The 11,699-nt window shown below is 36.9% G+C and overlaps 1 protein-coding gene across 3 annotated transcripts; it reads right to left on the reverse strand.

Annotated features, from left to right (window-relative positions):
• Window positions 1–548: 548 nt before the first annotated feature.
• Window positions 549–9,746, reverse strand: LOC132055153 (putative disease resistance RPP13-like protein 1). Of its 3 annotated transcripts, none has more exons than XR_009414533.1 (4): window positions 8,852–9,746; window positions 4,029–8,275; window positions 3,298–3,371; window positions 549–891 (listed from the first exon to the last, which is right to left on the reverse strand). XR_009414533.1 is itself a non-coding variant. In XM_059446891.1 (3 exons), the coding sequence occupies exon 2, from the start codon at window positions 8,111–8,113 to the stop codon at window positions 4,058–4,060; it is 4,056 nt and encodes a 1,351-aa protein (XP_059302874.1). In that variant the 5' UTR covers window positions 8,114–8,275; window positions 8,852–9,746; the 3' UTR covers window positions 549–891; window positions 4,029–4,057. The 3 variants fall into 3 exon arrangements, 1 of the variants encoding a protein (XP_059302874.1); XR_009414532.1 differs by having other exon boundaries at window positions 3,678–8,275; XM_059446891.1 differs by lacking the exon at window positions 3,298–3,371.
• Window positions 9,747–11,699: the final 1,953 nt, after the last annotated feature.

Below are 11,699 nucleotides of genomic sequence, written 5' to 3' on the forward strand. Positions count from 1 at the left end.
TATTTCTCATTATAGTGGTATTGTACTGCTCCTCTCGTGTATTGTATTTTTATCCTGTTAAAAGATTTTGGTGTCCCTGTTATTCTCTTATTCTTGCTACTTAACGTGGATATTATTCCTGGGTGGGATTATTATTTCCCAACATATATAGCTGCCAGAACTTAGCTCCTTGGCTTTAGCCCAGTTCCTTTGTTTATAGAGCTTTCGTTTTTTTGTTCTCTCTATTGTACTACTTGCATCTTCTTGATGCCGTAAATGAAATTCTCTTACTTACGTAAAAAAAATTAAGAAAACTAATAAAAACATAAATTGTTTCAAACAATACGAAACGCCTACCGGTTATGTTCACAGTTTTGATCACTGCTTTGTCCTTTGCTCCTTTAGAAACATCTCAAACCAAAATAAGAGCCTAGCCACCTCATGCCTCAAATTTGTCGAAAATATTACGATTAACAATCAGTGTATTTCTCCTATTAAGCCACTAAGAAGGAAATTTAAAGTTTATATCGACTACAAAATGGAGAAATGAACAAACATGAAACCATCAGTAATCAAAAGACAGTGCCAAAACTAATACAGTTACCAACATACATGTGAAAATCCAGCAAAACAATGTCCAAAAGAACAGAAATAACTGCCAGATAACTACCAAACTCCCATTAGCAATAACAGGGTGCATTTTTTTTTTTTTTTTCAAAAACAAGGATAGCGACAAGAACAGAACAAAATAAAGTACAGCCCAGAGACAATAAAAGGGCAGGGCAGTCCGGTGCACGAAGCATCCCTCATTAGCAGGGTTCAGGAAAAGGTTGCGCACCCCAAGGGGTGTGAGGTAGAAAACCTACCCTAATGCAAGTATCAGTGGTTGCTTCCACGGCTCGAACCCGTGACCTATAGGTCACACAGAGGCAACATGGAATTCAAATTGAGAAATTTCAAGAAATTGAAAAAAATTACTCAACTATTTGAATCTGTGAGCACACCAAGCAAGAGGAGACAATACTCATATGGAACTCACAGGTAAGGGGAGTAGTAAAAGCAACCAAACCAAGCACAATCTGATCCACAAGTCTACATTAGTTGTATGCTTCTGAAAAAGGTGAGGCTCAATTGTAGCAATTGAGAGGTTTGGATCAGGTTTAAAGATAGCAGCTTAATGATTTTATATTCTTATTTTATTTTCACTTTATGTACTTAGTGTCCTAAGTTTGTCTAATGTCGTTCGGGTCCTTTTGTATTTACTTTTTAGTTCCTAAAGCTGGTCACAGCTGTAGTTGCCACGTGTTGGGCTGGTTAGATTGTTTAGGGTCTTTGTTAAATACCTTGTATTCCCATTTTGCCAAGACATGTTGAATGAAATCCTAAATTTTTATCTGCATTTTCCTTTCTTCTTCTCTTTAGTTTCTCTCAGTTAACATTAATGGCTATTCCCACTTGGGAATAGCTACATCAATACAAATGAAACAAGGAAGAGTAGAGCAGCAGAAGCAAGCAATCCAAAGCACTATCAGAACATAGGGACAAACCATTGCAGGAAATATCAGTAAACGCAGGAAACTTAGTTCGTTTATGGAAGAGATAATAACCATACTCGCAGCAGAATGTAATGGGAGTAGTAGCTGCAAAGGAGTTAACTAAATATACCAAGATCCCTTAATTGACTAGTTAGCTTAACGGGTTTGTTAGTGTACAGTTAATTAAGTGGTTAGTTGGTTAATAGTTAGTTAGCACAGTAACAACTGTATATAACGATCTCCTTATTGTACATAGTAGACACACGGATCAATACAATGAAATTCAGTTCTTCTCTCCTCTCCACCTTGAGACCCTCACTCAGAGGCGAATCTAGGATTTGAACTTTACGGGTTTAGATTCGTAATTCTACCACCTTCATCGAATTTACTGGGTTCAGAATCTATGTTTATACATATTTAGTGGATTTTTTTAACACATATAGATAACCTAAGCCAAAACCTATGGGTTCAGATAAACACATAGCTTATTCATTTGATGCGCCCCTGTCCCCACTGCCATTTCTAATATAATAGAAATATAGAAATTTTAACTATAAATGGGGTGTCTATGTAATTATGCAGTAATGCATATTGACAAATAGATAGTGAAAGATCAAAGTTATACAGTGGAGCTTAAAGTCACGTGTTGAAGATAAATTATGGTGCAATAAATATTATTATGCAATATTTCAACCAACATCTCATGGTTGTATGTCCACAATAAGAGACTCTTGAAGGTAAGAAAATAAAATAAAATTTAAGGAAAACTTAATTTAGGCGGTAGCGGAGCGGGTTGAAAATAATTGGTATGCTGTACGGGGCGGTGCAGGTTGAGTCTTAGCGGGTTAGCCTGAACCTGCATCGAGCCGCCTGCTATAACTTCAATAAATCATTAAGAGCTTTATGTAGCAGAAAAGATGAAATTTATACTCCTTTTGTTCAGCTTTTACCCTTTATTCCATATATTTAGTTGACTGGCAAGATCAACCAGTGTATACACAAGCAGCAAAACAGCTTAGGTGGCACGCTTGAGGAATACTTGTACACTAGATTACCTTTCTTATCCAATTGCGGAAGCCTGGGCTTGTAAAAATATAACGATTAAGCAGTCATCACCCATAAATCTGAGACAAAGACCTTGTTCAATACTTTTACAGTGCATAGAAATGCCTTATCATTTAAAATGCTTGATTTTTAATTCTAAATCAACTTTCCAATGTTTAGCAAATTGAATGAACTTTCTAATAAAGATTCAAGACACCAACTTGCAGAACTGTAAAATAAATGTGGGGCGGGGGGGTGAGCCCAGTGCACTATGCGCAGGGTCCGGGGAAGGCCGGACCACAAGAGTTTATTGTACGCGGCTTTACCCTACATTTCAATAAGAAACTGTTTTCACAGTTCGAACCCGTGACCTCCTGGTCACATGGCAACAACTGTCAACTTTTTAAATCCTGGGCATCCTTAACTAATTTTTTTCAGGTTAGCAGCTGTAGGTTAGGCTTCAGTAAGTAAATTCAGGAATTCAGCAGAAGCAATCAAAAGCTAGCTCGGTCACAACCGAAGGAATGTCACCAATCTTGCCTTGTACCCCTAGAATCAGTAGCTGGTGTTTTGATTGTACCAAGGGGTTCAGTGTCTGATTTATAGAGGGTTAGAGCAATCCAAGTAGTATTAACATAAAGTCAAATCTTTGAGCAGGATGCAAGGTACATGACCATTTCAAAGAAATAATAAAAAGAGGATAATCTATTGATTGAAGAAACTGAAATACACATCATACCAGTCAAATTGAAATCTAAAAGAGAATAATGTACTTCCTCCATTCTTTTAAAATGCATGTCATACCAGTCAAATCTGCAATAGAGTCAAGACTAATAATTATTTTCTTACCAATTGGCTGGCAACTTTCCATAAAGAATTTACCCATGAATTGCTTGTTTGTAACTCTCGTTTTTTCTTTTTGAGAAAGGGTAAATTTAAAACGTATGTTTATACCACAACTTTTTTTCTGAGAAATAAAATAAAGAAAGAAAAGCATGTTTGTAACTCTTGACAAACTTAAATATCTAAGTAACAAACATCTCTCTATTGTTTTACTTTTTAAGGGTTCGAACCCGTGACGTGCGGCTAACCTACACATCACACGTATTGCGTTCTTACCATTTGACCAAAGAACTAGGGGCTGTTTTTTTCCATTCTTTCTTTTGTCAAAAATCTGTGCAGCGACATAATGACAAGTAGGCAAATAACTCTTTTAGTGTTGGGTTTTCAACAAACCTCTCCATCCATCTATTTTGGCAGCTATCACTCTAGAGAGTGAATATAGGGATTAACATAAGAATTACTTTTCCCTCATGCAACAACACATCTATTTTGATCTGTACAATGCAAGAACACTGCAGAAGATAAAGTTAATAATTAAACAATAAAAGAGTACTTAGAAAGATTCACAAGAAAATCTGAACGAAACAAATAGAAGATTGAGTCATTTGATTTTATGAACAAATGTACCAGATAAGGGACCAGGTTCTTCTTCGCCCCTAGACCAATTCATTGTCTATAAGTACAGTGTGGATTCCAGCAATCTTTAGCCAGTCCTCCTCTTTCTTGTTTTGTAAACGAGAAGTGAGCAATGGACAGTCATTAATCTCTACTCGACATAAAGAGGAGGGGAGACCATTTTCTGGTAGTGATTGGAACTGTGGGCAGGAAGAGATTTTTAGTACAGACAGTGAGGAAGGCAAGCCAATTTCTGGAAGTGAATTCAGCTGACCGCAGTCCTCAATCTCTAAAGTTGCAAGAGAGGTGAGGCCTTGAAGACCTTCCGCAGGCAGTGATTGAAGCTGAGGGCAGTGCTTAATTTCCAAAACTTCAAGAGACTTCAAGCCTTCAAGAGCTATCCCCCTTACTGTTTTCAGTTGGGGAAGACACTCTATAGTAATTGTTTGGATGGCACTCGGCAGCTTCCAACTTTCGTCTAGAATTGAAGTTTCACCGGAACCATAAATTCTGAAACATCTAAGATAAGGGAGTCTCAGTAGACCCCACTCTTCTCTACCATTTATCAGTTTTTCACAAGTCGAGATGTCGAGGATTTCTATATTGAAGGGCAATCCTCCATCGGGGAAGGACTCAAGTTCGGGACAGTTGGAAATCCACAGATTTCTAAGAGATGGAAGGAGTTCATGCATAAAATCTGGCAGTGCTTTGAGTTTCTGGCAGTCATAGACCCAAAGATACTTTAAGCTGGCAGCAGCTAGTTTTTGTGGAAAAGATGTCAAATTATCACAGCCTGAGATTTTCATCGACTGCAGAAATTTCAGATGAATTCCCTTTGCTACTATAAGTGCTTCAAGATTCCTACATCTTTCTACTTCAAGGGTGTCAATTCCATCTGGAAATGTAAGCGTTTGAAGATGCCTACAACTGAAGACTATGAGAGTATGTACTCTGGGAGAAAAAGAGAAGTAGAGATAACGTAGAGAGTCACAATTTTCAAGTCTTAATTCTTCAAGGAACATGTTACAGCAGCTTCCAGTCATGCTATTGTCTGGAAACTCCAACTCCAATTTTTCACATTTTGAAATATGCATTTTTTCCAAAGTTATCGGTAGACTCAGAATTGGTAAGGACATAAGAGCTGGACAATGTAGAATAACTAATTCAAGAAGATGCTGCATACCCTGAATCCTGATTATTTCTAAGCTTGCGCAATTAGATATCCTCAACTCTCCAAGATTTGTTAGTCCACATAGTTCTGATGGCAACTCCAGCAAGTTTGGCAGGTCTGAAATTCTCAATATACGAAGAGACATGAAGTTTTGATGGATCAAACTCAAATGGATTCCAAAAATAGCCACTTGACCATCAGGAAGAAACCCAAGCTTTGGGCAGCCAGAAATCTTTAATGTAGCTAAACATGGAAGACTTTTAGGTAGCTCCCCTATCAGTTTAGGACAATTAATTATATCAAGATGCTTAAGTCGAGGAAAGCTTCCATTCTCTGACCCATGCCATTCTGTCAATTCTGGCATTTGCTTAAACACAAGGCTTGTGAGGGATCTAAATGGTGGAACTGAAGACACACTCCCATAGAATTCTCGACTCAATTGCTGTATCCGATGCATTCCACTGACTGAAAGATGTTTGAGAGCAGGTAGTTGTCCAAGTGCTGGTAAGAAATTGCAATCCCTACATCTCCGGAGGTGCAATGAGACCAGCTTACTAAAGGAATGATCTCCAAACCAATCCGGGAATTTTGTCCCTCGATACCCATTGATCTCCAGTTTCTTAATGTTTTTATCTGGCTTCAACTTATCCAGAATCTCTCTTTCAGTTTGTGAATCATCAGCATTCATGCCACTCCATGACAAAAATAACTCTTCAAGGTGCTTTTTATCCTTCATGTTTCCCTTAATAGCCTCCCTGCCATTAACAACATTTTGCAATTCTGAAATTGATAACGACCCATGGAGATTTTGAAGTTCACCCAACTCTTCAATTCTTGAATCATTACATGTACCCACGACAAATCTTGTTGAATAAGAAAGACGGAGAATCTGCAACTTGCTTTTCTGTAGAGGAATGTTCCACGAAATACAAGTTCCTCGAATATCAAGGTGACGCAAGTTGATCAATATCCCCATCTCTGCCGGCAACTGAACAAGACCCCAACAATTCAACAGCAACAATGTTTGTAGATTATACAAAGTGCAAACTGAATCTGGCAGTTTTGTAATTTTTGTACGAGAAAAATCCAAATAACGTAGGTGCTTCAAATTGATGAACAAGGCATCAGGAAACTCATGGTTTTGATATCCAGATAATGATAATGCCCTCAAGGAGGTCAGCGTTGGCAGTATGTTATACACCACTTTTGTGCTTAGAAACGAATAGAAATTAATCCTTATGGGAATCAATGTCCTCAAATACTCAAGGCCACAAAGCGATTTGAACTTGTCAAACTCGCTGTAGCAATCTCCAAGATATGACAAATGTCGAACTCTTTTCATTATGTGAAGCCTTGGATAATCTTCAAGCCTAAGACAAAGTTTTGCTGACACAAATTGAGCCAAATCATTGACAAGGTCATGCATCAAGAATCTCTCCGTTGCTTCCCATTTCAACAAAGAGAAATCAGATGACTTTTGAAACAAGGATCTTGACCTTAGCTCCAAAAAGTATTGATTCCCTGTATCTTCAATTGTTTCATCGCTTTCGCCGTGTGTTATAAGGCCATTCGCAATCCATAGTTGAACAACCTCTTCACTACCAAAATGGTGATCTTTAGGAAATAGTGCACAATAAGCAAAGCAACGCTTTAGCACTGGAGAAAGGTCACTATAGCTTAATTTCAGCACTGGTAATATGTCACTTGGGCCACTTGGTAGCTCCCATATTTCACTTCGCAGAAGGCGTTCCCACTCTTCAACCTTGGATTTAGAGCGCAATAGACCTGCCAGCGTCTTCACAGCTAAAGGTAACCCTTTGCACTTCTCCACAATCTTTTTACCAACCCCTTCAAGCTCTGGATATTCATTGGGATCTCTATTTTCAAATGAGTGTGTTTTAAACAAAGACCAACAGTCTTCCTCAGACAGAGATTTCAACTGAATTATCTCACTTCCCATCATCATGGCAACACTTTCTTTTCGTGTTGTTAAAATGATCCTGCTTCCCTTGTGCCCGTGTACGAAAGGACACCTTAACTCATCCCAATCAGTGTAGTTTTCATTCCATACGTCATCTAGAACAAAAAGAAACCTTTTCCCTTTCAGCCTATGACTTAGCCTAATTTGGAGCTGATTAAGATTGTCACTGACGTCTGAGTCCAGCGACGACCCAATCTCTCCAAGTAATGTTCTTGTAATTCTGAAAGCGTCATATTCTTCTGAAACACAAACCCATGCTCTAATCTCAAAATGGTGTCTTATCTTCATATCATTGTAAACGGCTCGAGCAAGTGTCGTCTTGCCCACTCCACCTAATCCCACTATCGGCGTCACACTAGGTTCTTTCTTCCCCTCTACAGCATCACATGACAACAACAATTGGCTAATTATTTCCTCAAGTTCTTCATGCCTACCAAATACTCCTGATTCATCAACCAGAGAAGTTGATGGAAGACGTTTAGGAGACTCTTTTTTGCCTGTCACTAGATGAGTTTTCAGGCCGAGGCGATGAACTTGCTTTTCTAAGTCTTCCAATGTTTCAATGGTCTCTTCCAACTTGGGCATCATGGAGTCAAGAAAATCATTGCAAAAACCAACATGCTGGCTTGTTTCATCACCAGATTCCAGCTTAACTCTCAGAACTTCATAATTGATCTCATCCAACAAGTTATCTGCGTTGTCCACAGCATCCTGAAGTTGGTTCAGCCAATTCCGAACATGTTCGTCACAAATATGCTCGCTCTCGACGTGATGAACAACCCCACGAAGAGCAAGCAAATTAGTGTGAAGCTTCTTTAAGAGCCTTTGATCTTGCCTGCGACCTCGGAAGAAATTAAGAAAGTCACATTGTGGGGTGAGACGATCAAAGAGAACTTGCAGAGTTGAAGAAAGAAATGCACCTCCCACTGCTAATCCGATATCCATTTCTACAGTTTATCCTAAAGATTGGAGAGATAACAAAAGATGAGTGCTTTTCTGGCTCAAGTTTTGCTTCAATACGCTCTGAATTTTGCCATCGTCATCATGTGGTTGTGAAGTCCACCAAGTCTGCACAGTGGGACCCTTGCTCGTCTCCTCAAAGGACATCTGTTCCAGTAGATAAATATAGGTACAATCTCTTTTCGGAAAAGGTGCGCATTTGCCCGTCTACTCTTCAAAAAATATTATTACTTCTCATGGCGCAATTTATGTGATATAATTTAATTCGGTACAGAGTTTAAGAAAGAAAGACTTTTGAAATTTATGGTCTAAAATAAGCAATATATATTTGTGTGGCTGTAAATCATTTCATTAAGATAAAGGGGGTATTTTAAGTTAAATCATTTCTAAATATAGAAATGTATCTTTCTTTTAAGGACAGACTAATAAGAAAAGCGTATCACATAAATTGAGTCATAGGAGTACTATTTTTGTCCTTCATTATACTTTTTTATAATATATTTGTCTTTACTATCCAACTTTGGGCATTAATTTACCCTAAACCGTTAATTTCCCTTATCCCACCTTTATTATCCTTCGTAGCACCTATTGGTATTATTTTCTACCAATTTAAATCTGGTCACTATTAAACCCGACCCACTTTGTAAAATAAATACATTCCAAATACCTCACAAGGTCCCTCTTAGTCATTTTATCAAACAGTTGTTGTGCATCCCATATTACCTTACATTTCGAATACATATCAACAAATGCTGCAACCACAAAATCATCTGACTGCGACCCTAATTTGCAAACAATAATATGAATCACCATCAAAGGACGTGGTGCAGCAATTGGGGCTACTCCTCCCTTAACCAGAGGTCTCGGGTTTGAGCCCTAGGTATGAAAAAATTATTAGTAGGGAGCGCTTCCCACAGAATGAGGTCTATGCGGCTCGAATCCGGATATAGTCAGGCTCCAATATGAATATCGAACACGAGGTGGAGAACCAAAATAAAAAATAATATTATGAATCAGCTTGCAGGCCCATTGTATCTCTACAAACCCTAATCATAGAAGGCAAAGTATAACACTATCTGGTATATCCCAAGATCTTAAATAATTCCTGAAGTCCTTAACACTCCAACCATAATAACACTCCAAGAAACAACATTTTTTCTGGCAACTGTAAGGTCTTTGGGGTGAGTTTATTTTATAAAGTGGGTCGGGTTTAATGGTGGGTTGGATTTAAATTCAGAGAAAAAATTATATATACATGGGCACAAGGAGGATTTATGGGTAAATATGTGTCCAAAGTTGAATGGTGAAGGCAAATATACCAAAAAAGTATAGTGAAGATAAATATAGTAACATTTTTTGAAGAGTACAGGACAAATCTAACCCTCTTCTGATCTTCTTTAAGGGTAAATATAACATACTTTTTTTCCGATTTTTTTTTTCATTTTATTTGAGAATCAGCGTTTGGCCATGAAAATTTCAAATATAATTTGAAGTTGTATTTAGAGTTTGAAAAACACCTCATAGCCTATTTTCGCTTTTTTCTATCTCCTTTTTAATCTTTCTTTTTTTTTTTTCAAATTATGCCCTACATATTTTATTTTTATAAAAACGACCCATTTAAATTTGATCAAATGTGCTACCTGTTTGGCTTTTGGTCTGGTCGGGTTGGATCTTTTATTTATTTATTAGATATATATAGTTATATATATATATATATATATATATATATATATATATATATATATATATAATGTGTATAATGTGTATATAATGCCCATTTTTTATTTTCTTAAATACCTCTAACAGTCTTTGGCCAACATATTAGCAAAAAGGGTATTAAAACCATCCCCTTTAATTTCTGTCCAGTTCTCTTATTTTCCTGATTCCTTCTTCACGAAGACCAACTTAGTGTATGATAAAATGGGTTTAATTTTAATTGTCCTTTGCATTTGTATATTTCATTAGCTCAGATGTGAAAAGTGAAGGAAAAAAAATGGACATAGTTGAAGCTTCATTACAGTTGCAATGAGGAATTATGAAGGGAAAGAGAAACGGAAATCAAGAGAAGGAACTAGGAAGTACAGGGAGAAGGAAATGAATTGGGGTTTTCTTGATGAAATGTCAACAAGGTCCATAATTTTAATATGCTGGCAAAAAATAATAAGAGCATTTAAGGAAATTAAAAAGTCGGTTCATTCATGTAATAGATTAGAAAGACCATATATATTTTTGAAGTACAAAATTGCGTCACTAATTCAAGTATCATGATTAATATATATATAGTGACATTTGAATTAGTAATGCAATTTTGTACTTCAAAAATATATATGGGATTCAATTTATGACATGATGTGATTACCCATTATGAGATATTTCCCTTTTAGAACAGTTTTGGTTATATGTCATGGGTAAATTAATCAAGTTGGGTGAATTTGCTAGTTTTTAGAAATTAGAGGTATAAATCATATTTCATACTTTAAAAAAAAAATACATTCAAACAATCAAAAAATATTTGCAATATAACTAAACATAACTCTATGTTCAACTCCAACTTAATCTGGAGTTCCTATGTAAAAATATATTCATTTCTTTGGGATTTAGCAGTGTTGGTTCTTTTAACTTTTGTTAACAGAAGCAAAAGCCCAATTTTTGGATCCGTAAAAATTTGGATGTGGATCATCTGGTAAACCACACAATGTCGGGTCCTAGAGTTTTGATTTAGGATCGGATGATATTCTCTCTTCGTATGAAGACTGATAATCAAGATCCTTATGGGGATAGGTAGGGTGTTCATAGTTTAGTTAAAAGTCGATCCAAACCAAAACCCAACCAAACCGATCAAATAAATCGATAGTTGTTTGAGTTTTGTTTGGTTTTAAATTTTAAAAAATCGATAATATTTGGTTTGGTTTTATTTAACCAATCTAATGTCTCTAATTTTCTTTCTAAATTCATCACAATCTCCATCACCAACAACAAACAACAACAACATGCCCAGTTTAATCTCACAAAGTGGGGTCTAGGGAGGATAGAGTGTACGCAGACCTTATCCCTATCATGGAGGTAGAGAGGCTGTTTTCGAAAGACCCTCAGCTCAAAGAAAAGCAACCACATCAGTATGAAAAAAGAAATAACAGCAGTAACGAAGCCATGAAAAAATATCACAATCTCCATTACCGTGTACCGATTTTCATCTTCTTCTCACTAAACCTAGTATTGACAGTCTCTTCTTGGTCCCATAAATTCCATCCCGTACACCAGTTGATTCACTGGAGAAATAGTTCACTGAAATTCTTTTACTTTGTAATTTTTTTTTAATTTTTTTTTGTATTGTTATAGTGGAAGGAATGATGGTTATGGTGGTTTTTAGTGATTGATATGGCGGGTTTTCTAGTGGTGGTTCAGTGGTGCAATAATTATATGTAGGGTGTATATTATTTATAAATCAGGTGTGTATGTTAGTGTCACGACCCAAATCGCGAGTCGTGGTGGCACCTATACTATCCCTGCAAGTCAAGAATATCATTTTAAAGCTACGGGAAGGGTATTTTAGCGAAAAAGAGTCCAAAAG

The sequence above is a fragment of the Lycium ferocissimum genome, chromosome 1, assembly GCF_029784015.1.
Source record: "Lycium ferocissimum isolate CSIRO_LF1 chromosome 1, AGI_CSIRO_Lferr_CH_V1, whole genome shotgun sequence".
NCBI classification, from domain to species: Eukaryota; Viridiplantae; Streptophyta; class Magnoliopsida; order Solanales; family Solanaceae; genus Lycium; species Lycium ferocissimum.

Excerpts from the sequence above, each read along its gene's own strand:
- LOC132055153 (XM_059446891.1), bottom strand. The coding sequence starts at position 8,113 with ATGGATATCGGATTAGCAGTGGGAGGTGCATTTCTTTCTTCAACTCTG.